General features: G+C 43.9%; 1 protein-coding gene across 2 annotated transcripts in view; it reads right to left on the bottom strand.

The window, feature by feature from the left end:
• Positions 1-1,947: 1,947 nt before the first annotated feature.
• Pbx1 (PBX homeobox 1) overlaps positions 1,948-26,583 on the bottom strand; it is a 313,527-nt gene continuing 288,891 nt past the window's right edge. For both annotated transcript variants that reach the window (XM_028864352.2, XM_028864354.2), the window contains one exon: positions 1,948-3,455. In XM_028864352.2, coding sequence (XP_028720185.1) covers positions 3,435-3,455 — 21 coding nt within the window. In that variant the 3' untranslated portion in view covers positions 1,948-3,434. The remainder of the gene's footprint in view (positions 3,456-26,583) is intronic.

The following is a 26,583-nucleotide window of genomic DNA, read 5'->3' as shown; positions in this document are numbered from 1 at the left end:
CCCTCCCTGTCTCTCTCTCTCTCTCTTCTGTTCTCTTCTATTACCACACAAAGTAGATGTTCCGTGGATTCCCCAGAGCTCTGTCCATTGGGAGGATTTCCCCTTATCAGTATATTGCAGAGCACTAGGTGGGTATAGTCCAGCTGTTAGCCATTTGAGATTTCAACCATATACAAAACTCAGTCAATCTCCCCTCCCCCAGCTTATCATCAGGGATCTCTCAGGCATCCAACTGTATGCGCTAATGGAAACACACCACTGTAGCAATAGGGGAATAAATTAGAGTCTGAATTACCTACTCATGCAGCAGACTGTGACCTATGGGCCTATTTGTTTCTAATCTTGTATATACCGCTTGTCTTAGAAATAGTCAATAGGTTCACCAACAAGTCTACTGCACTTTAAAATTTGGTGAGTCCGATTGAACCTAACTTATGATAGAATGTCTGGTCATATGATAATTTGGTATCCCATGGTCAATCTCAGTAAGTCCCACTGGATTCCATGGAAATAGAAAACAGGAAAATTAGCATAGTTCTGGGCAAAATCATAAACACACATTTTGTCTATGCCATGAGAATATAGACTTGTTGTACTTCTTCATACCATGGAAGAGAACATATTTGGAATGTGAGAGGCTATGTAAAGTATCCAAGGCTGTGTTAATATACCCTTGCAAAGATTCTACACAGCAGTTGCAATTGGGGTTACTATTATTTGAATCAGCAAAGATTCATGTATATGTCTTTTCAGTAAGTAACATGCAACTATCATTCTCTAGGATCCTTTTAGTTTTTGTAGGCACCAAATTGGTGCGATACATGAGGATACAGTAGGAATCAGCATTCTGACATCGTTCAGGTTTTTAAGTAGTGGTTTGTTCAATTTATTCTAGAATGCTTTTGATTTACTTTTTGGTAGAGATGTGGAGGTTGGAGGGAGAAAGGTTTCAGAAGCTTGCTCTTGGTCTACTTGACTATAGCAGTTCTTATTCCACCAACCAGGGATCCCTGTTATACTTTGGTTGACTGATGAGCATACGATTTTCCATTACTCAATCAAGGACTGAAGAAACCATCAGAGGTGTATCTATGAACTGTGTGGCTTCATCATGAACAAATGCAGAGCATGGACATAGTAGGAACCTTTCCCTAAGAACAAGACTGTGAGAACCAACTCTCTGGGTCCCAGATATCAATGTCAACTTTAGGCTTGTGCCCAACAGTTCTCTACATATTCAGGCCATCTTCTTTCCCTCAGTAGATGGTCACCTGAGGAAATGGCCAGGAACTTTTTTGTGCAATCATGGGACAGTTACTTCTAGGTTTATATTCTCTAACATTTGAAGGGATTTTCCATCAAGGACCTTATGGTTACAGTCTAGAAGCTGAGTACAGTATCTTGATTTTTCATTGCAATGACTGGTTTGGCCTCTTGATCATCAATATCCTTGATTCATTTGATTATGTACAGAGAGCAATACTTATTGGCCACCCATTTGTCTCTTCTAGGAGACCTCCAGGCATGAACAGCTTCCTATCTCTTGAAATAACTTACTTCATCATTAAACATCAACTCTGTGAAAATTCTTTCTTATGCACCAGAAATATGTTTCTTGGAATTTCTACTCATGTGGGATTTTTTTTTTAATGTATAGGAAGGGAAGGTAACTGCCATGCAAGTTTTTCTTATTTTTTTCATGAAGACTATTCCCACTTGCTTTTGGATAATCTCAAAAATAGGCCTTCAAATTCACTAAGGAAGTCAGAATGCTAATTAATCTTAGGTTATCTGGAAGGGAAAGAGAACACATGTGCTCCATGGAGATTGGCTAGAATAATAAAACAATAACCGCCAGCCAGCAAGCCACATAGATAACACACATGTGTTTACCACGTGACAGGTCCCATGCAAAGCACTTGACTCAAATTATACTCATGACGAACATTCATTTATGCCAGAAATATTTATTAAGCACCTAAGTCATTCTAGAAACTGGGGATACAGCAGTAAAGAATACAAAAACAAAAACAAAAACAAAAAAACCCTGCCCATATAGAGCTTACATTCTAGAGGTGAGAATGTGAAAACAGGCAATAAATAAGACAGTCAAGTGCTCTGTATAGAATGTTAGGTGTTGAGTGTTAAGGAAAATAATAACATGAGGAAAGAAAATAGAAAATGGAAAATATGGTTTGCAAGTTAGATACTGTGTTCAAGGGAGGCCTAGCTAACTGGTAACATGAGAAAGACCTGAAGGAGGTATAAGGGTGACCTTGTGGATAAATGGGAACTGTCCCAAGGAGAATGAACAGTAAGGGCAGAGACCCTGAGGTAGTATTATTATCTCTGTTGTATACATGACTTGCCTAACAACCCACTGCTTGAGGATGGAGCCAGGATTCAAACTCAGGTCTGCTCGACTTTCGACCTTGTTATTGACATTTGTGCTGTCTAATGACAGAGGGTGACATTGGACAGTGTAGAAGTGCTCTGTGTCACCAGTGATGACACAAGATCCTGGAGGAGGGAAGCACTTGCTCAGATGGATAATGGTTGAGCTGAGACTAGCACGTGGTCACTTCTGGTCCATCATCTCTGCCTGCAGAATCTAGGCATTTGTCTTCTGGCTAAAACTAGTTTCCAAACCAATCAATGGGCTTGGTAAAACTTTATGAACAGATTTTGCTGATAGGCATTTTAGAGTTCTATTTTAGCTTAGCTGTACTAAATGATGTCTTTCAGCTCTGATTTCTCTTCCTGGCAGGTGTGGGTTAGTAACAAAGCATAGACTATAGAGTTAGGTATATCTAAACCTGAAAATAGGCTCTATGCTTTTCTATCTATGTGGCCTTGGGCAAATGGCTAAATATCTCTGACTCTCAATAGCATCATCCACTAGAGGATAGGAATGCCTCTTGGAGGTGTGGTAGGGATTAGACAAAATAATACATGTGCAGCACCTCCCATGGTGACTGGCACGTGGGGGATGCTATACTTGCAACCATGTTCTCTCCCCTGTGTGATTAGTTGTCTTGTCACATGCATAATTCTTACTTTTTAAATGTATTACATTTTTTGGGGGAGTTGAAAGGTTACCTTATATATCTAGCTACTCACCACATTTTATATTATATGGTGGTACACAGGAAATGCTTAAGTGTGATGATTCGGTTGCTGGATTAGTGGAGAAGAGAAAGAATAGTGATTATTGCTTTGGGAGTCTTGTCGACGATCCATTCCTCATCTAGTTGCAACATCTGCGAGCTTCCTGCTCACCAGGCTTGTTTCTTCTGATGTCAGTGGCCAGCAGACACCTCTCACTTCTGCGGAAGTCAATATGTATTATTTTGGAAGATCGGCCACTCTTCAGGCAGAGGAAGACTTTTTTTGTTGTTCAGTAAAGAGAAGAGGGGCAGCTGTCACCGTGAACATCAGTAGGTTCTTGACAGATCCTGTGAAGAAGACAAAACTCCACTTTAGTTTACAACTTTAACATCTTCCACCCGGCTCGTTCATCAGAACTGCTATCAAAGAGTCAAATTGACCAATTTCCATTTTTATTTCTTTTCCCCACCCTCTGGCAAGATCTCAGTGAGCAGCTAACCAGCTGAAAATAGGAAGAGAAGAGAAAGGCCTGGACTTCGATGACTCCAGAGATGGCTCATCAGTCGCCAAAAATTGAAGTTAGTTTTTCATTCATGTGATGTAGAAAAAAATCTCTACTGTAAATATTAGCAAGAGTTCAAAGGAGTAACTTGTTTAGAATAACATTTTTTAAAGAAGAAAGCAATTTATTTTTACAGCATCCCCCTACATTATCTTGCTTAATCCTCATGACAATTCTATGAAATAATTGTTATTGTCCATGTCTCAGAGATGAAGTGCAAATGGATCCTAAAGGCATCAACTTGTTCCAGATGACACAGCTGATGAGTCTCAAGACCAGGATACTATCTAGACACTCTTGCATCCAAAACCACACCCCTCCACTTTGTTTTCTGCCTCCATCACCAAAAAAGATGAATGACAAACGTTTTCCCCTGATCCTCTCACAGGTCAGTGAAGGCTTGACAAGAGAGACCACACAAGTGTCTTCTTTTCCCTAGTGAATCATATATAGAACCCCATACTAATACAAAAACATCAAAGAAAACATACCAACTTTCCCCCAAGAGTTAATAGTGTATCTAAGAATTAATGTTTGTATCTACATAGGTGAGAAGGCTATGAAACTTCACCCCTTGACAGTATGAAGGATCAGGGTGATATCCGGACTCTTGTTTTGTGTCAGAGGATCAAGAAAAACAAAGAATGTTCAGCACAGTTTGGAAGAGTATCATCAACTGTAACTTCTGAACTCAAACACTGGTTAAGTTTAGCTTAACATGCTTTTATGTATTTTTTAAAATAAATAAAACTACTAAATTATTAACTGTATATGTGGGCAACTATCAGGAAGACTTTATAGACAGTGAGCACCATTGGGATGGTAGGATTATAATGACAGGTCCACCATTTTATGCTATGATTATATAGTATTTATATCAACAGATATAAAGTGATAATTATGTGACTTTATTGGAGATCCTGTAAGTAACCATTTGTCCAGAGCAAGGAGATTTCTTTCCATCAAATTCCCAATTTGACAATTGATTAAATTGACACTGGAGAAAGACAGATTTCTTCTGAGATAGAGGCACTAACGATGTTATTTCAATGATATATTGATAGGAGGCATTGGGTCTCATGGAGGTAGCACCCTTGTACTTGAAGATGGATGGCTCAACTTTGCCTAGTACTCATAATGAATGTAGACGTGGATCCAGAGGTTTGGGTTCTATTTCCTTAGTACAGCTTCTCCAGTAACTTTTATTTTACAGGAGTGAGAGTTTTTAATAATCAAATATTCTGGTAAATATCCTAATTCACTCACCTTTGGAAATTTTTATTTAGCCTATTCATGCCATTTTTTCCTTGGGATGCTAGAGTTTGAGGGACAGACAATGGACTTCTTTGTACATGAAGAGAATGATGCTTGGAGAAGGAGCTTTCAAAGTTCAAGTTCACAGCAAAGCACACGCTATAGATTTCTTAGTTAGAATCACACACTACCCTACAAGAGAAGCAGGCCTATTCTTGATATTGCTGCTGTTCTTTGTCATTCTATACAGCACTCTAAATATACTTGGAATACAGGGTTTTCATACTCAACAGTGAAAGACACTAAACATGTATGAAGCGACACATGGATACTATTTCTAAAGAAGCTTACAACTCACTTGTTCTCTCACAGTAGAACATTTTCCTAGCATTTGAAAGCCTGCGATGGGGTCTCTAAGGTCAGTAGAAAAAGGAGCCAGAGAATGAAAGGCATGAGTGCAGGTTTTGCTGGCTCTCCTTGTGGACTCTCAGGGGGGCACTCCTTAGAGCTGTCTTCCCTTTCTTGGAGGGATATCATGTGGGTGTCACGCCCAGGTAGCACCATTATTGGAACCTGGTGATGCTATGAAACTCCAGATCTGCTGATTATTATTTGTGTGGTTTTTAGAAATCACTTGATGGTTCCAGGTCTGTAGCTTCATCTCGTCCAGGAAGTGAGTTGAACTTCAAACTCTTGAAGTCCTTGGGGGCTGCACCAGGCTGATTAATTCAGGCTCAAGAGAGTGCACCATGGGCAGTTAGCTCACAGACTTTAGGAAGCCTGGATAACCTGGGCTGGAAAGTGAGATGGAGCCAGGACAGGTTGTCGTGAGGGTTTGAGAGGGGTGGAGCTGCTGCTAGAAGGGCCAAAGTGCAGGTGGCAGTACCACTGGTGCACTGGCTATATCAGAGAGAACGAATTCTCTATCATTCTCTATCGTTACATCTCCCTACTCAAGCCCAGGGTCCTAGGACACTGACTCCTTGACCTAGTGTAAGTCTGTATGACCACCTTACCTAGAAGACCACGGACAACTTACTTTGCAGCCTCACAAACACAGCACTCAGTAGTGGAAAGGCTGAGTAATCAGGTAGATGATGCTCTGTGGGCACCTAGCTGTTTCCCCTAGACCGCACCCTCCCACCCCACCCCCACCCATCCCCCTCTTCCCTTTCTCTTCCTGCCTTCTCCTTATGGCTCTTCCAACCATCAGTTGACTTTCCTATTTGGGGGAGGCTATGTTTTAGCACATCAGGGAAGGTTCCAGTCCCCATTTCCCTCCACACCTTCAGAAGGATTAGGATCGTAGTGGGAAGAGAATGAGACCAGTTGCCCTGGCTACAGCTGGGGACCAGAAAGCCAGAAAGCAGCAGTATTCCTAAGGACCGGAGCCATTGGAACAGATGGCTCATAGAACAGTCCACCGAAGCCCCCCAGGTACTGCTGCTAGGCTGAGGGGTTTCCTTTCACAGTGATCCCATTAACACATTTTCTTGGCTTTCTCTTTATGGCTGCTGGGACAAGAGGCTTTTTTTCCATTTCCAAACTGTCCTTATCAGTAATGCAACAATAGCTAATTTAATTAGCTGACCTGAATGGTGGCCAGCTTGGTCTAATTTGGTTTTGATAGTGCTCCTTGGCACATGCAGAACTGATAAGCATATTTCTCTCCAGATGAACAGTGGGGCTTGGGAGCGGCGTGTGAATGAGGATAGCTCTCCCAAAGTCCCTCATATACCTGGGGGACACAGTGCTTGACCAAAGGCAAGTTATTCTGAAGTCAGTATTCCCCCCAAGGACCTGTCAAATGTGTCAGCTGAAAGAGATAAAATAGACAACCAGGAAATTGCAAAGGCAAAGTGCCCAGGATGAGGGTGCTAGGACAAAAATACTCCCCTTAGCAGAAAGAATGCTTGGCTGGGAAGTCCGGATCTGAGCCACGGACTGACCTTCCCTCTTTTACTCCCGTTCTGTGGGTCACCCACCTGATGCATCATGTGATCATTGGGCACTTCCTTCACAGCTATATCTCAGCACATCAGCGCAGTGTAGATAAGAGGATGGGCAGACAGACAGACGAACACACACACACACACACACACACACACACACACACACACACACCATCTCAATGGAGAGTGCTTTGAAAATGAACTGAGCTGAGTATTCTGTAAGTATGCATTCTCTGGTTCTATTTGGTGGGAACTAAACACCATTACTCATTGTGTCTCTAGGTCCTAATATGATATGTATACACAGAAGGTACTTAACATTTACTTAGTGACTTAAGGATATAGGAAAGGGAATACAGGGGCACATGGAGGGACAATTTCAGGTGTGGGGAAATCAATATACAACTAAGTAGCATAAAACAAACTCACAACCCTCTCTATCCTCAGAAAACACAATTGTTTTGTAACCCCAGTGAGACTCCATTGGAGCCTCCTTTTCGAGTGATCATTCGTGGAGACAGCTTCTGGGTTACATGTGTTCACTTCTTTCAGTTCTAGGACCCCATCTACAGCAGAGCTGTGCAGACTCTGCATGCTGCCAAAGTCTCTGTGAGTTCAGAGGTGCCTTGGTGCTGCTGTGTTCAGAGGGCAATGTTTCCTTGCTGTCCTCTGTCCCCTTGGGTTCTTACAATCCTAGCAGTAGATGGCCAACACAAAATGAACTCAATGACATCTTTGGAAGTCCTTTGTCTCATAATGATTTGCAATGGATTTTTTTAAAAATTGTACAGGTCCTTTGCATATAAATCATGGCTTCCGGTTTTGTGTTTTGAAGGGATTCCTGTGGGTATGAATGTTAGCGTCTCTGAATCTGTATGTGTCTCTTGTGCTTTTTCTTTGGATCTTTTTCTTCTATTTGCTTGTTTGTTTTGTGCTCTTTTGGTTTGTTTGGCTTTATTTTATCTTATCTTTATTATTATTCTTTAGATGCCTGTTTGTTTTCTAAGAGAGAGAGAAAGGGTGTGGATTTGGATGGGAACTGGGGAGGTGGGGGAGGGCTTGAAGGAGTTAGGAGAGGGGAAAACAATCAGAATATATTGTATGAAAAAGAATCCATTTTCAATGAAAGAAAAATAGGAAAAAAGACACAGTACTTATGTGAGACTTTATTTTTTAGCACATCAAAATCTCTTTTGTCCCACTGGGGCTTCTGTCTACCATTTCCCAGCTGCGTTCTTCCTAGATAAAGGGCCACACCAGGAAGTCTTTTGAGCTTGCTTTGAAGTGCTTTCCCCCTTTTGGAGTTGCATTTTAATAGCACACAGATGAGCGTGCACTTAATCACCTGGGTTAAATGGTGTATGATTGAAATTAGTAGGTTTGGAAACCTTTCCAATCGGACTGGTCCAGGTGAGAATAGTTCAGTGTGCCTTCTGATTCTGCTGTAGGGTCATGTTTAACAATGTGTTAATCATCTATTATCATTCCACACACTTTCCCTGGGTGAACCCACCCACTCCGTGGCATCAGCATCCTATGTGCTGAAAATTCACAAGTCTTTGTCTTCAACCCTGAACTTCTCCCTAGATCAGTTGTGCAGAAATTCAATTGCTGTTGGAGGTTTCCACCTGGATCTTCTATTACAGCCTAAGCCAAGACACCAAGAACTGTCCCCTATTACCTGTTTACAGACGTCTATTTTTCTAATTCACTGCTTTTGTGAATAGCCTAACCCGACCTGCTTCCCTTCATGCCTGCTTCTAGGCAGTCACCTAGTCTATTGATTCTGCCTTCCAAATGTCTTTTGAATCCAGGTTATTCTTAACAGTGCAATGACTTTATTTATATCTTTCATCCCCTAGCCCTCCCTCCAATCTAAATAGGAATTTCTCAGAGTCAGAGATCTCTTGCCCATGTCAGACAAATAAGAAGTACTCAGTTTTGAGAACTGAATTAACATATCCCTCCCTTTGTTCCATAAAATTCAAAATCTTTAGTGAATATCAAGTACTTTGCTGAATACAAATATGTAGATGGGTTTTCTTACTCTAGTGTATCTCAATTTTTATTTTAGTAGCAAAATCAAATGTTGTTCATGTATAGATCATATGCTATGCAGTTTACCCAGTTCATAGATAAAAACCAAACAGACAAGAAAACCAAGTCTCTGAGAGTTTAAGAAACTTCCCTTAGTACACAGATCACAAATGACAAAAGTTGAATTTGGAGTCTGGATTGGGTCCAATGTGAACACTATGTAAGATACATACTAACTATTCAAAGTTCTTATCTCTGTAAATAAAAAGCGAAATACTCATATGAATCTCAAGGTAATGACACTGAGTGAAAGGAGCCAGACAATAAGGATTGCATGCCGTGCGAGTCCATGTAGACAAAATTCTAGAAAATGCAACCTAGTTGTGGTGACCAAAAACAAGCAGGTCAATGGTTGCCTAGGGAAAGTGGACAAGGTCGAAAGACTATATTGGTGGTCACAGGTTCAATTTCTTGGTTGTGGTGACTGTTGTCTATAAATGTCAAAACTTATCAAACCATACTTGAAATATACAGTCTAGTGTTTCGCTTATGCCAACAAAGGTGTTAGCAAACAAACACACAGACAACTGAGCTCTATTCATACCTTTAAAACCTTACATGTTAAACAAAGGGTAAGTCATCATTAAGAGCATAACCCAGTGATGGGTGAAGGGAAAACAAATCCCCAGGTGCTTAGATCTCAGAGTCAACAGGTAGTAGAACAAGATCACCACACAGTTAAAAGTCCCAGGATTTGTGGATCTACCTGGTTCTCACCTCCTTTTTCTTGCACTTGGGAGGAACATGGCAAGGTACATAACAAAACTCTGTTTTCATCTAAGAAGCAATATCATGTGAATCAAGGGCTGTTGTAAGGACTGAAATAATGTACATAGTCTACTGACGAAATGTTGTGCTCATGTCTATGCCTACATCAACATCTGCTAAATGCTGTTAAGAGGTATGGAAGCCTTGAATCTGTGCACTGGGCTGTGGTGTGTGTGTGTGTGTGTGTGTGTGTGTGTGTGTGTGTGTGTGTGTGTGTGTTAAGTCTGGCAGGGTTGAGAAGAGCAGTCATTACACGTAGTTCCACAGAAACATGTCACTCATCACCCAAATGCTTTTTCTGAAAGGTACCAGCACCTGAGGGCAGGGACAGATCACTGGGTCTGGCTTCTACTGATTCCTGGGGACGTTCCCCCTCCATCTCCTCCCCGGGCAAGCAGAATGCAAACGGCAGCTCCTGCACTAGGTCGGTCTCTGCCTTTCTACAGAAAATAGCAATGCTTTCCGCTTTATTCCATTCCTCTATTACCTTAATGTGCTGGCCTGGAGGATGAATGAGATAATAAACACGGAGCACTGAGTGAGCACAGTGTCTGGGTCACAGGAGGCGCTCAATAAATGTTAATTCCCTGCCCCTAGCCTGGTATAGATTAGCCCTGACTTCTCAGAAATGCAAATCCCTGCGCGCTCACCTAGGTCTCCTTTCAATATCTCTGCATAGGAGCCTTTTACTACCCCTTAAAGCTGGGCTAGAATCCCTCTCCTCTGCTAATTGTCCCACAGAGACCAGGGGAAGAGAAGGCAGCCACTCCGGAAAAGGCCCAAGCCTCCTAGCAGAGAGTCTGTGTGTGTTATTGAGCTCCATGAGCGTGGACCTCATTCGTCTTCACAGACATTGCTGCGCCATCCATTTTAAATGACATAAAAGTCGACCCGTTTATCAAGATCAGCATACTACTGTATTATTATGATTATTTAGCATTTACATAACACTCTATTTGCAAAGTGCTTAATAATAATTTATTTATTACTTCATCTAACTATGCACTAATGGAAAATTCAAGAGGTTGTTTTGAGTTCACTGACCTCGACTCTGGAGACACCTCAGGCCATTTTCAATTGCTGCCCAAATGCCTGCTGTAAAATGTTTTAATGAAAACCATTTGATATATGTACATGTATATGTGTATATATGTGTATATATATACATATATATATATATTCACACATATTCCCAGATGGGTATACACACATATATATTAATACATTTAATATTTATACAAGTGCATGTTTGTATTTTTCCATTTTGGGCATTTGTACTGTGTTAAAAACAATACTTTTACTTTACAACGGAGAAAAATAAACATTACTATTACTAAGAAGTCACTGGAAATACATATATCCAGAACTTCCATAAAACTGACACAAGATTCCGTTCTTATTGTGTAGAAGACATGGAAACCATGCATGCATTCTCCGTGTCCCACTTCTGGAAGGGTTTATAACTGGGCAAAGCTGAAGCAGGGGTGCTAAGAGTTTAAAGCCAGCCTGACAGACATACTGAGACTCTGTCTCAAAAACAAACAAACAAAAGTTCACAGGCCAGCTTAGAGTCTTGTGGGTGGCTGAGAGTCTCTGCCAGTTAGCTCTTTTGAGGCCCACCTCAGGCAGTGGCTGAGCATGGCAGTGGTGTGCAGTGGTGTGCAGCGGCTTTCTTATGCACACTGTAGAGTTCAATTAGAAGAGCATTTTGGTGCAGAGCTTGGTATTGGCTTGGCAGAGACTTTCTCAGGCCCCCATTTCTATTGGACAGAGTCTTTGCCCCCTCAGGCTTCTCTCATCCTTTTCCTTCACAACCATAGAAAAATCTCTGAACATTTTTCTAGTCCTGACTTAACCCCAGAGTCAGCCAGCTTCCCCAGCCACTGAGCTACCCAACCCCATCCTGAAGCCTAGCCATGCCATGTTAGGCGAGTCTCTCTGTAGATTGTTATCCACCAACATATCAATGGGAGGTGGCTTTGATGCTTTCGAATCTTTCCCCTTCCCCATTCTACACCTGTGAATCTACAGGGAAGGGATTCTGGATCTTTAGCCTTCACACAAAATGGTTTTATAAACACCCTGATAAAATACCCTTAAGAAAAGTGGATTTAAGGGCAGAGAGATTTATTTTGTCATGTAGTTCAGGGCATAGTCTATCACCAAAGTTAGGTCAAGGAAGCAGGAGCTTGAGGATGCAGGGGGTCACATGACACTCACAGCCAAGATGCAGAGAGTGGTCAGTGTTGGTGCTCAACATCCTCCTTTTTATGCAGTCTAGGAACAAGCTCACGGAGGAAGGCTCTGAGGGGAAAGCTCACTGTGTCTGGTAGCCCCATTTCACACCCACGATGGTCTGCATTGATTTCACCCTATTAAAATGTTATGAGCATGGACCGATATGGGAAAGTTATACAATAAGAAGTTCTCTGTATATATAAACATTCATGTTCAACATTATATAATATACAACAAAAAAGTAAATGAATGGTACAGCATTGATGAACTAATACCTAGGCACACATAAAAAAATCAGTCAAACCGGGGTTCTCTCAGAAGAGAGAAATAGGTAGGAGAGGTCATAGTAATAGATGATGGAAACACAATTACATTCAGAAAGAGTCTACCTCCTAAATCTGATGGTCCCCACTGTTTATCTGCCCATTTATACCCAATATGGGCAATGGCATGCTTAAGTAAACCACTCCAACAGGGAACAGCCCTTGCACAACACTCAGAAGCCTGGGGAATGGCAGCCCCTTGTTAGTGGCAGTGTCTGTCTCCTGTGGACGGCTTGTTTTTTTTTTTTGTTTTTTGTTTTTTTGTTTTTGTTTACCCAAGAACAAGGCCAGAGACACAAGCTCTTTCCTGTCATGCCTCTATTCTCCGCCCCGTTGGCTTTTCCTTTTTTCTTTTTCTTAACTGTTATTTTCCAAACCATCTCTGGAAGAAATCTGGCCTTTCATTTTTCTATGCTTCTTTTCCATTGTCCCACAGTGGTCTCAGATCAAAGACATCTGTGAGAATATAAATTATTAAGAAATGTAACTAGTATTTTTGGAAATAAAAGCCAGCAAGAACAAGAACTAATCACAGACAGGGTCATGCTTAAGGTGGTTGGTAACTGGCTGCGAGAGACACTTTCAAACCGGCTGAAATTCCAAAACATGCTTCCTAATCATTTGTGTGAAGTCTTAGAGGCCTAACTGTCGTTAATTAGGGGGGATACGTGACATGTTTAGGAGAACAATAATAAGAATACCTCAGACTTTCTTCTGTTTTATTGAGAGGCTGATTAACAGAATGTGTACCGCACCCCTTAGGATGACAAACTAACAGGGTTCAGAAGTAGTCTTAGGTAAGAAGTTAGGTTCCACTTCAATAGCGACTTCAAAGCGTGACGTAGAATCATGTGTGACGTATAGAGGTCAGCATGAATTGACCCAAACAGACACATCCTATTTGCATCACTTACTCCTCAGAAGGAAGATCTTAGAACTACACAGAATTTCTGATTCGATTTCTTCAAAATACTAAACAAAATTCCTCTTGTTGTTGCTTGGAATCAAAGCAGGTAAGGAGAAAGATAACATGTCAATAAAGGAGAAGGGATCTGACCTCAGCCTGAAGTAGTCCACAGTGTTTGCCACAGGCACTGGCTCTGGCTGGTCCTGTCTAAAGCATGGTTGTGTGGACAGCAGCCTAGTATGGTGACATTGCACATCACCTTTGGGGCAGACTCTGGGTGTCCAGCCTGACTGTCCTATGTATTTATGTGTCTCTAGATAAGTTCTTCAACTTTTCTGGGAATTTTCATGGATTTCAATTATATAAAATGGGCATCAACAGGACGTGATGGTATATTCCTGTAATGCCAATACTCAGGAGGCTAAGCCAACAGGATGTCCCAAAGTTCAAGGCCAGCCTGGTCTCCACAGAGACTTCCAGACCATTCTGGACTGCATAGAAAGATTTTGTTTCAATGAAATGAATGAAAATAAATAATAAAAAAACACCCCAGTGTTGTAGCACACACTTTAAAGAATTGGAATGGGCTACTATGCTGTGTAAAGTGTAGCATTTGGTCAGAGAAACAGTCAGGAAATAGTAGCTCTTTATTACACATTAAACACATTGTCTGAGAGTAATGAGCTAATATGTGGGATGCCAAAATCAGGCTTCAAAAGGGTCTCACTAGGCTGGACTCAAGGAGCAAATCGAATAGGGTGGCATTTAACAAGGATAAATGTAAAGGCAGTGCAATTAGATCTAACCGGAGAGTGGCACAAATGCCCGGTGGGGAGATGGATATTATCAAGCACACACCTGAGCAAAGGCTTGGGCACATCACTGGCTCTTTGCTAATTATGGGTCAATGGTGTGAGAAGTCCACCAAGAAGCAACGGCTACTTAGGTAACATAAAGCCTGTGCATTGTCTGGAACACTGGAATAAATAGTATCTGTGTCCTCAGCCATTCCCTGGGCCTCATATGTTATCAAGGGTGGTGATAAAGGGGGTCAGGAAAGAGATGTAAATCCCATCTGAGCAAAACAGGAGGAGGTAAGAGAAGCCCATGAAGGCTCTGGACCTGTGTTCACAAACATTTGAAAAGCAGTATGTACATGATGGATAAAAATCCATTGTAGCAAATGTCTAGCTCCTTCTCTGTTTCAAACTGCTCAGGAGAGGATAGGTGTGAATTCCAGAAAGGAAGATTACTGCTCACTATATGAAGAACATTCCTTCAGGCATTAGCACTGTCCCCAAGTAAGGAGACAGTGAATTAATTTCCCATCTCTGGGAAGGCCCACGTAGAGGTTGCAGAATCACCTGCTAAAGATGCTGTACGCTGACTATGCTCTCTCCTAGAGCAAGACTCAGTCTTCCTGCCATAGAAGTCATGTGCATAAATACATTATTTCCCTGGTGAGAAGGTTCATAGCCCTCTTCAGGTCCTTTATAGGACTTCACATTCAACGCCCCCCCCCCAACACATCCCTCTCCAAAAAGATGAAGATGAATTGAGTTGGAGCAGTCTTTGTTCAATGTGTATTAAACACTATTTGCTACTGGACCAGGGGGTGGGAATGCAGAGCAGAATAGGAGATATTGTCTCTGTCCTGGTAAAGGGGAAACTTGAATCTGATGATGCATCCTGTTACACAAATGTATGCAAAGTTCCTTATCTGCTGTGATAGTGTTGTATGGCAGAATAATACAAAATGGAGACAGTACTCTCTTCCTCCCTTCAGTTTGGGGGTTGAGGACTCTGCCAGAGACAGGCGGCAAAGGACTTGGGCAGTTTTCACTGGCCTCTGGAGGTCCCCAAGGACTCCCAGGGGATGAGACAACAAAGCACTAGACATGTAGGCCCCTACCAAAGCTCTGGGAAGTCTTCATCTTTGGTCCTGACCCCTAGAAGACCCTACGCCACCTGTCTCTGATTGGGTAGGTGTATGTACTAAAATATCCTAAAATGAGATTCTGTGGAAGCTTCAGGAAAAGGCCTTCACTTAGTTCATGAAAACCCACATCAGCAGCTGCTTGTGCCTGCGTGCACACCCACATTAAACTGCCAAGCTGCTTTACATTTATTTACCCTCCATGTACTGCCTGTTTATTGGGCCAATAAATTGGAGGCAGTAATATCCACTCATCAAAACCCTACCTGACTTACAGGGCCTGGCTGTCACCTCACACTCTCCAGACGTCTCGCCAGGTGCTTTGCTATTCTCTGAACAGCTGCATCTACTGTATACACATCTTATTAGGCACCAACTGTTTACGTCCTTTGGTTGTTACTTCTCCGGATTCTTGTACTTAGCCGAATGCTTTTAGTTTCAGATTAAGTGAGGTCTTGCCTGAGGAGGTCATTAATTCCTGCTGACTGGGTGGAGCCAAGGCCATGACTGACTTTCACTGTGAGGTTTAGAGGCTTATGAGCCAGTTATCAAATAGGGAATCATATACCTATCCTTGGGTCTTTTAAAGAAAACAGTTAAAGCAAGATAGAGCCAAATTCAGGAGGGCAGTCTGCCTTTTCCTGGCCTGTGGATTATTCCAGTCTCCCTGGCAAGCAGAGCGGAAAGAGGGTGATGGATCCCATGGGTTTTTAAACCATGGCCTTGGAATTATGGCTTTTAGGTTTTTCCATGGCCTAATGGCTCCATGAGACACTACTGTCAACTGTCCTGGAACATTACTTTTTCTTCTTTCTTTCTTCCTTTTTTTTTTTTTTCGGGGGTAGGGGGTTGGGTTTTTGAGACAGAGTCTCACTATGTAGCCCTGGCTGTTCTGAAATTAGCTCTATGTGCCAAACTAGCCTTGAACTCACAGAGATCGGAGATCTGTCTGCCTCTTCCTCCCATGTGCTGGGGATTACATGCATATACCATCACAACCAGCTTGTTCCAGAGTGTGCAACCAAAGGGGTAAACAGTTGGTGCCTAAAAAGAGGCATACATGTTAGATGCAACTGGTCAGAGAACAGCTTGTTCTCCAAGATCAGAGCACCTGCGGAGCCGTGTGGAGAATGTGAGGTGACAGCCAGGCCCTGGAAGTCAGGTAGGGTTTTAATATTACTGTCTCTACAACTGAACTTAAATTCTGGGGCCCAAGATGGTGTGGCATCCTTACGTTATGCCAGAGACACAGGCACAGACCTTCAGACTGTCAGCGGCCCTCTTGCCAATGGTCAGGAGAACCTTCCACCAGTCAGTCAGACACGTGGAGAACCACTGACTTAGATGAGGAAATGGAGTAGGAGTTTGTCAAGACTGAAATCTATAGCTGCTTGGAATGTGTACTATCTCCAGTCACGGAGTCAGAGCTCTGTAAGCGGTTCTTAGAGGGATCAAAAGATCTAAGTAGAAACTCACACCTGCCTCCCTAGGCGACGCATCCTGTTCTCCGGCTGGGTGTCACCTGGACATGGGCCGGGCTGGCTCACAGATTACGAGCAAGTGTCTGGACATGGACCAGGTCATCTCTGAAGGCCTCTCTTTGAGTCCAAGACATGATGTATGTATGAGGGACCAAAAAGCCCAAGCAGAGAGAATTGACCCAAATCCAGGCATTCCCCACCCTCAGAACGCTAGATCTTCCTGCCCCTTCCATTGTGTCCCTTCCACTGTTGTTTGCAAATCAACCAGGCTCCCAAGGTCATGGAAATCTAGGTCTCTTCTCTCCTCTTTTCCTCCATGTAGGGTTCTTGTGGCTGATGCAACCGTCTGAACTCGGGTGCAGATTCTAACTCAGAGTGGGGAAGTCAACAGAAGCCCGCCACTTTCACTGTGAAGCCTGCTTCCTCAACCCCTCAACCCCTCTCCCACCCACTGGCAAGATGCAAGCCACACCAGCTGGGTCACCACCCTTCACTGTGCCGCTGCCACTTACGGCTGCTCAGAAACCCAAGCCGGCACCAGAGGCACAAAGGACATCTCAACGTGGACACTGGCTATAAAATACGGCCATTTAGGAATCACCTCGGACTCTGGCTCTGCCAGAAACCATTAGCCATTTTCTTTAGCTAGTACTGTACCTGTCTGGAAATCTCCATTTGGCTAGGAGCCGTTCCATTCTTTCTCTTGCCCTGTTTTCTCTTCCTACCACACGAAACGCTCAGCCCCACCTGAGACCTAACATTTGTCTGTTTTGAGAATAGATGAGTATTTATTACAACGAAGCAGCTGGGAGCCCCGTGATATTTAGACGGGCATTAGGAGGAATGTATGAGAAGAAGATAATGCTGGGTCTTTTTGTCTGTGAGCCAGTCTGGGCTTAGTTACTGGGGGGATTTCTTGGGTCTCCTGTGAGAACCAGATACAGTTAATTTCCTGCAAAAGCTGCGGGCTGGGCTGCGCTGATATTGCAGTGTTATTTAGAATAGAAAGGTCAGGCCTGAGATTGAATAATCATTGACAAGAAATCCACAGGGCATAGGAAGCAGTTGGTGAGCAGTCACTGACTTATTTCTCCCTCCTCCTCCTTCCCTTCCTTCCTGGGTATCTGTTGATTCTGGGGTTTGTTTAATATTCTTTTTTCAACTATTTCCCAAATGTGTAGCTGGTAGGAATAGTGTGTTGAGACAAAGAGGGACAGCTTCCAGGCCATCGGTGGAGATGGGACATTCAGTCTTATAGACTGGGTGTATCTATTCTGGGCCATTGGCCTTGGGCACCCGTGTATGAATTTGCAGACCATATATGGTGGTTTTTTCCTTCTCAACAATTTAAAGTACTCTGTCACTGGATAGAGTATGGTACCTGAGATATCCTCTGTGCAGCCCAGTTTTAAAGCCTGCCCTGAGTTTGGAGACAAATATTAGACTTTAAGAAGCATGGAGGAGAATTCGATGAACGGAACATCTGCTGCATCAGGCCTGGGCTGGGTCCTTGGCACACACGAGTTTGTGAATTCTGGCACTCATGCGAGCCCTGCTTTACTGATGAGGAAGTGGATAGCTTGCTTAAGACTTCTCAGTTCCTGCACAGCGGAGTGAGGATGTGAGAGCTGGGGATCTCCAGGCACCAAGTTCATTCTGCACCTCGGGTTTCCCGGTCTCATTGGGGTCTTTCTCCAGTACTGTCCTCTTTCCCTGCAATCCAGCCACTCTAGGGGGTTTCTTGGTAGCCCATGTTTTTTACTTCATACAAGAATTTCTCTCTTGCAAAACAATGTCATTAGCCATTGTATCAGAAGACCGGTCCTACAAATTAGATGGTGTAAACTTACGTCCAGTTTGTGAAGACTATGGATGGGCTAAGGGAAAGTTGGCATCACTTCTGAATCTCAGATGCCATGTAATTTACTTATTTTTGAAACCCCATTTATTTCAAGTTTGGCCTTGGTAAGAGGAGCAGGAGTTTGAAGCCAGACTGGGCTATACAGCAAGTTCAAGGTTAGCCTGGGCTATATATTAAAATTTCCCTCCCCGCAAAAAGAAGGCTGGTCTGGGCATGGGTAGCTCACACCAATAATCCTAGCACCTGGGAGGTTGAGGCAGGGGGAGTGTCATGAATTTAAGGTCAGCCTGGATTACAGAATGAGAGTCTGTCTTAAAACACACACACACACACACACACACACACACACACACACACACACACACTCACACTCATAAATACACACACTCCAAACAAAACAAATAAAAAAAACCCATAAATATGAATACACACAACAAAATAAAGTTAGGCACCGGATCCTCAAATTTAGAGATCATTTTACTTAATTTGGGAATGATATGGGCACAAATAATAAAACAATCAGCAAGTCTTCCATCTGTCAGGAATTGTGAATGGGCACCTAGATTATGGCCAAAGTCATTCTCAGGATCATGACTGAAGCCGGGTAAGTGACAGAGCACGTGACTCTGAGAATAAGGAAAAGTCAAGGGTTATAAGGTCAGGGTCAGAATGCTAGGTCTGGGTAGCTCCTAACCTCGGCAAGGATGTCGTCAAGTAATGTCATCCTGAGATGACTTCTTGGCACAATGGCTTTGACACACACCAGCCTGTCTGTTGCTGTACCATGTCATCAGCATGTTCTGACATCTGGTGACATTTCCCATGCTTTCCATGACTCTGTGCCTGATCATAAGGAGGATCTTGGATAACAGGTTGGGCCATAGGGAGAAAGGATAGTGAACTTGACTCCTGTCATCCTTAGCTGACAGAGACAGAATAGCAAAATTAGATTACCTAGGCTTCTGCTTTATGCAAATGCAGCTTCTAAACTGAGACACAGTGTGATGATCTCTGTTACCAAGTCATCTATAGCAGTGAGTACAAAGATTGGTTTGGTGTTAACTTTTTTTTTTTTTTTTCTAACACAGCGTAACTGTTTAAAGGCCGTGATCCAGTGGCTGCTACTTAGAACCTTGGAGTCCCAAGTTTGACCTCCAGATTGAACTCTGTGCCTGCGTCTGTGTCATGAAGCTACAGAGTGCAGAGGGGTCCACTGGCTTTGGGAGTTTATTTCTTGAAAAGCTCCAGGTTCTTCAGTGTGAGAAGACGGCTGCCATCATCTCTTTGTTCCTTTCTCAGCTCCAACTCTCACTCAGCAAGAATGCCTTTGCCAGTGTAGCTGTGCCTGGGTTCCAGCCATGAGAGTAAGAGCTGGTACTCAGAGCGGGACCCTGTATGCCCAGGAAGAGGTCATAGACCTCAACAGTTAGCAGCTTGGACACCGAAACCAGACTCTCGGCTCCTCTGCTTTCTTACTTTGTGCCTCCCCAAGTTTCCCTTTGAGATGAGCAGAACCACCGCACCTACTTAAAGCTGTTGAGAACACGAGAAGTGTGCAAGTGGGAAACTTGAAAACTTGGCCTATTTCACTACAAGCACATCGATGTGAACGTGCATCTTTGCCTGCCTTCCTAAGCAGTTGCACCTGAACAGCACCCCGCAGGGTGCCAAAACCTCTAGTATGCACACGAATTAATTAGGAGGCAACAGGTTCCTGACTTTGCTTGCTCAGTGGAAGCTTCCGGCTCCCAAGACCTGGATGGCATTCTATAAGCCAGCCTTGAAATGAGCCTTTGGGCTCTTCTAGGGCAACATGAAGTGACCCTGACTCTAAATGCACTTATTGCACACCTCTAGCAGCCGGACGCTTCCTTCTGCAATTTGCTCTACAGTCCCTGTGTCTGGGTTTTATTTCTTGCAGGAAGGGAATTGTGACACCTGCTCCTTCGGGTTCACGCAACGGTTGTGATGCTCCAAAGGAATATGTCAGTACAACTTTTGAAATGCTAGACACATCTGTGGCACCAATACTCTAACCATGACAAGTGTCACCTCTGTAGGCTGGTGGCCCTGCTGTCAGATGGCAATCCCCCCAGTACAGAGGACTGCAGATGAGAAGGATGACCTCGAGAATACAATCACTGTGGCACCATCTGGCACCCTCTTTGCCTTTGATTTATTAGTGCACGCCTCTCCCTGTGCGGTACCATAAAGGCAGGCTGTGCGACACCTTTACTGTCGAGCACAACGTGGAGCAGCATGATCTCATGCATGCGGGGACAAGGTGTGGAGGCTCACCTCTGCCTCCCTCCACAGGCTTCCAGGCTGCGCCTGGCCACGGGTGCTGCTCAGGAACCACTGGTCATTCCAGGTGCGTCGTAAAAGGTAGGGATGAGCCAGAGCAGGAACAGGATAGCCAAAGTTCAGCCAGGTGGGATGTGTCTCCACGGCCTCTCATTTCCCCCCACTTCCAGTTTGCTCTGGTGCCTGCCATCCCTGAAGTTTATAGGTATCATTACCTGTGAAAAATCTGTTCCATCTGAAGACAGCTCGGGTTGGGGATGGGTGGCAGATTGCAATTTAATGACCAGATTAAAATATGCTAAAGCAAACAAATAAATAAATAAAAAGCCCAGCAGCCCGGAGCACCACAATTCATTCTGTGGGCAAGAGAGCCTGGGGCTCCAGGGACCGGCTCGTAATTCACCCCATCGGCAGGTTTAGTAGGCTGTTACTGTATGACCACGAGGGGAAACAACTCTCCAGGAAAGATTTACACAGACTGCCACTGGAGGCTGAAGGGCTAGGGGCCAGGAGCCGAGGGCTAGGGAAACATACGGGTCCCGGTGCTAACCATGGGAAACCACGGGTTCTAAACTGACCCATGCAACGACAGATGTCCACACTCTCTTCCTCTTCTGAGTTCTGCCTGATACCTCTGTTGCTAACCAGGATCCAGTCAGTCCTCCCAAGGACCCAAGGTCACGCTGCTGCTTATCAAAAGGGAGGCCCAGTTTTCTGTTTCTGTCTCTTAAAAGACCAGCCTCTTTTCTAAGGGTGGAGGAAGGGTGGCATTCTTTTGCTATTCTTAATTTCAGGTGCAACATCACTACTCAATAAGCAAATGAGTGAATGAGCAGTGTGGGTCAGGATCTGTGTGACTCATAGGGAGTCATAGCCTGCTGGCATCTAACAGGAATTGGTTCTCGGATCCGAGCAGATACCAAAATCCAAGAATATATTTTAAAAAACAGTATAGTATTCTCATGTAACTTGTATACATCTTACTATACTTTTAATCATTTCTGGATAACTTATAGTATTTACTACAGTGTAAAAACTGCTGAACAGGCTGGGCGTTGGTGGCGCACGCCTTTAATCCCAGCACTCGGGAGGCAGAGCCAGGGGGATCTCTGTGAGTTAGAGGCCAGCCTGGGCTACCAAGTGAGCTCCAGGAAAGGCGCACAGCTACACAGAGAAACCCTGTCTCGAAAAACCAAAAAAAAAAGCTGCTGAACTGATGGCCATTTTGTATTATTTTTTAATTGCATGCCTGTCTTTTTGTATGAGCGTATCTGCACATGCATGCAAGTGTCTGTGGAAGTCAGAGGCATCAGTTCTCCTGGAGCTGTAATTACAGGTGATTTCGTAAGCTGCCTCATGTAGCTGTGGGGAAGTCAGCTCTTCTGGAAGAGCAATACTCACTCTTAACCCTGGAGCCATCTCTCCAGCCCCAATATGGTTGTTATTAGATTTTTAGGGGATAATGACCAAAAAGTCCGTATCTGTTCAACATAAAAGTAATTTAAAAATACGTTTGATCCTTGTTCATAGATGCATAACGTGCAAGTCTGGAAAGCCAGCTGTGCTGTGGGCAGGTACTCCCAACAAGTGAAGAAAAGGATGGGGAGACGGCAGCGAGGCCCCCCTCTGACTCTCTGACCTTTGACTTCTCTGGAGACTGTTCTTTGACCTTCCTGGCCTGCAAATTCTACTCCCAGTTTCTCTCTTGCAGTTAACCAGTGCCCCCAGTGGCCCCTCAGCTTAGCACTCTCCTTTTGTCCATCATTACCTGTTCAGCTAATCTGACAGCTTGCACTCCTAAGGCAGTTACTTAAGAAGACATTGCTGACCCTATTGACTAATTCAGGGTTCTTCATTATAGGCGGTCATAGGACCGTATCTATCTTACCTATTCCATGAATAACAGGTAGATGTTATATAGGCACTTTCACTAGACAGTGAACGTGCTAACAGGAAGGGCTAGGTGTGTGTCTGTGCATATATGTGTCTATGTGTGGGCAGGTGGACATGAGTGTATGGGTGTACATGCACAGGTGTGGAGGCCACAGGTCAACCTCCTGTATCATTCCTCAGGCTGTCCTCTCTCTACCTTGTGTTTTGAGACAGGGGCCCTCCCTGGCCTGAAACTAGGATGGATGGCCAGTAAGTCCCAGGGGATCTGCCTGTCTCCACTTCCCCAGTACTGGGATTACATGTGTGCACTGTTGCTTTTTATGTGGCTCCTGGAGCTCACCCTCATGTCCTCAGGCTTATGTGGCAAGCACTGTACCAAGGGAACAGGCTTCTTCCCTTGTCATCCCAGTGCATCCTAACTGAGGCAGCAGGAAGTTTGGGGGTCAGTGGCACGCTCCATTTCCACAGGGATCTTCTCATTTCACATGGAAAGGCATCTAGGAAGCTCCCCTCGCCCCATCCTGTCACTCCATGACCCATCACCTTTGGCCACTGAGATATGCATGGTAATTACAGAAACAGATCTCCATAGAGCTAGAGTGTGGCATGGATGGGGTAGCTCTGCTCCAGGACCCAGCATGGCTGGGGATTGCTGCTGTGCTTGGAGGAAGAGAAGGGTGAGGAGCTCTGAGGTCATCATTCATCCCCACCCTTTGGGGAGACTTTGTTTTCTATTCACATTCAGCAAATGATGCTCTTGTACCAATAACAAATGTCAAGTGCTCTTCCTGGGACTTGGGGGATACAGAGCATTAGCAAAGGAGGAACAATCCAGCAAAAAGGACAGGAGTTCTATTTAAGGCCAGGGACGCTAAGTAACAAATGTCACCCAGAGACACCAGGGAGATAGCTTTGCATCAACAACCATGACTGCAGGAAAAAAAAAAAGAAAAAAGAAAAAAGGAGAATATGCCCATGGCAACCTGGGATAATCCTGGACTGCCTGCTTTCTGGAATATTCCACAAACCTCCCTCTCATGCTTTGGCACGATTCTTACCTCTCAGCACTGTGTTATCTATGGGCTATGGTGCTGCCCGCGTCTAGTGTTGGGGACTCGTAGGGAGTCTGTAGAAGCTGCACATCAACCCTGACACTACACTTTAAACAGCATTGCTAATAAGAACACTGCGGCTCCAGCCCATAGTGGTTTGGCTTCTGCTACATTTCTTTGTTTATTTATTCATTTGACAGCCGCGAACCACACTCGGTGGTAAGCGTGGGAGTCGTTGTTCAATCCCATCCCATTCGAGGTTGTGATTGGGATAAAAGTCTTATCTACCTTTTCATGTCCACTGAGGCCAAATAAGATGATCTTACATGAGCAGAGGTTCTCAATTCACAAGGGAGGCAGAGAGTAAATAATTCCAACAAAAACCCATGAGTGTTACAAGAACGGGATAAGCAGAGTACTCTGGGGGCTTGTGGGTAGTGGGGCCCATCTGGACTGAGCAATGAAATCCAGGGAGGAAGTCACACAAGGAAAGCTTCTTCGGGGCTGAAGATATTTGTACAGTTTCCCCCCATCAATGCAAAGTGCTGTGTGTGTGTGTGTGTGTGTGTGTGTGTGTGTGTGTGTGGTTATACATGTGTATGTATGCATGCACATGTGTGAAGTCACAGGTCAACCTTGGGTGTCATTTTTAGAAACTGTCTTTCATTGGCCTGAGTTGGGCACAATAGCCAGTAAATGCCAGGGATCCACCTGTCTCCACTTGCCCAGCATGGGGATTATTCCCCACTGTGGCTATTTTTATGTAGCTTTTGGGATCAAACTCATACAGCACAGACTTGCACAGAGGAGTCATCTCCCTAGCTCCTGCAAAGAACATTTTATTATATCAGGATCTCTCTGGGGCCTCACCACCATCACCTTTGGCCCAAAATACTGTCATCATCTCCTCAGTGACTCTTTATTTCCAAACTTGCTTGCCTGTGGCCTATTCACAACAGTTGCCAGAGTCACATTCTTAAATGTAAGTCATATCATGCCATCACTACTCTGTTCTCACTTCCCCAAGGCTCATCTCCCCAGAGAGAGTCAAGGTTCATCTCAGGTCTGTCCTAGCATCCACCATTAATTTTCTGACCATAGCTCCCATCTTAGTTACTTTTCTATTGCTGTGACCAGACGCCATGACCAAGATCACTTTGACACACACTTGGACTACTCTGTCCCTAAGAATCAGGTTCACCTAGATTTTCAAGAGGAAATGAGATCAATAATTTGTAATTTTGTCATCAAAATAGAAGGTGTGGGAAAGTCAAGAAGAAACGAGGCAAGATACACCCAACAGCGAGGTGACAGGTTAGGAATGTTTTAGCTGTCAGGCTAGACTGAAGAAAGAGACAGGAGAGAAAGGAGGGCAGAGGAGGAAGGGGAGGAGGAATAGGAGGAATGTGGGGAGGAAGGGAAGAGGGAGAGACAATAATCATAGCTAATATTTCTTTACAATGGAAGCTGGGACGAAGAGGCCATTCTAATTGGTAATAGTTCAAGGATGACAATGTGCCAGTGAAATATATTGGAGGAATGACACTAATAAGGAACACATTTTTCACCTTTACTGTTTGATAGGTATTGCTCTGAGTGCTTTTCATGTATTAACTCATTTAATCCTTCCAGGAGCCCTATGAGGTAGCTACTGGTTTTAACGATATCTCATTGTGAAGGAAATGGAGACACAGATTAAACAATCCATCACAGGTCATATACCCTAGTGATACAAATGGGAAACACACACAAGGTGAGCATCCCTTGTCTGATATGTTCAGGACAAGCAGTACTTTTGTACTTTGTATTTTTTCAGATTTTGAAATACTTTTTTTAGATATAATGAGATACACTGGGAATGAAAGCAAACTCTACACATATAATTCATTTACATGTCAATTTTACCATATACTCATAGCCTGTAAATTACTCTATAGATTTTTAGCACTGAACACTGCATGAGGCCAGGTGTGAAGTTTCGCACTGTGGTATCACATCGGCGCTCACAATGTCCATATCTTGGAATACACTGGATTCCAGATCCTCAGGTTGGAGGTGCTCCACGTGTATCTGGCCTTCACTCAGGGCAACTGAATTCCTTGAGATTTCCTGAGTGATGAGTGACAAGACAGTGCTTTGTTCTTAGGAGGGGACTGTCAACCGCCTACTAGGTAGCTCCAGAATGGAGCTGGTCAGGGAAGACAAGACTGACCAGGAACTTGGAACTTTCAGCCCTGTCCCTTCAAGCTCTGTGTTAACTACCACTGGCCTGTGGTTTGGTCCCTCATGCCTATATAACAAAACCTCAAAAATCCCCCAAGTAATTGGGACTGAGCTGGTGAACACATCCACAGAGAGGGGAGGTGTACACTAACTCTTTGGGGATAGAATCTTCTGCTCTCAGACCCTCCCATTTACCTGATGCATCTCTTCATCTGGTTGTTCGTTTACATTCTTTATAACAAATGAGGACACATAATGGAGTAGCTACTTGAGTAACAGAGCTGTTTTAGCAAATTATTCAACTTAAAGAAGGGATTATAACCTACTTCCAGCTCCTAGTCAGATTTGCCAGTTGCTTACAAAATCTGATAGGGGGGTGGTCTGTGGGACTGAGCCCTGCTGAGCCTAACCCTACTCCAGATAACTCGTGTCGATTTTGGCGTGGGTTTGAAGATGCCTTGCTGATGCTGGACTCATTGCTGGCATGGAAAAGCAGTCATTTGGTTTCAGAAGTGGTGTCAGGAAGGATCCAGGTGACAGTATTGGAGTTGGCACTGAAGTCAGCATGATGTGGCTGTGGGGTGCTCAGTGAGCAAATCCCATGTAGACCTCACAGGAAGGAAT

This window comes from Peromyscus leucopus, chromosome 15, assembly GCF_004664715.2.
Source record: "Peromyscus leucopus breed LL Stock chromosome 15, UCI_PerLeu_2.1, whole genome shotgun sequence".
Lineage (NCBI taxonomy): Eukaryota > Metazoa > Chordata > Mammalia > Rodentia > Cricetidae > Peromyscus > Peromyscus leucopus.
Note: the sequence above shows the minus strand (reverse complement) of the source record. Positions and strands in the feature narration are given on the sequence as shown.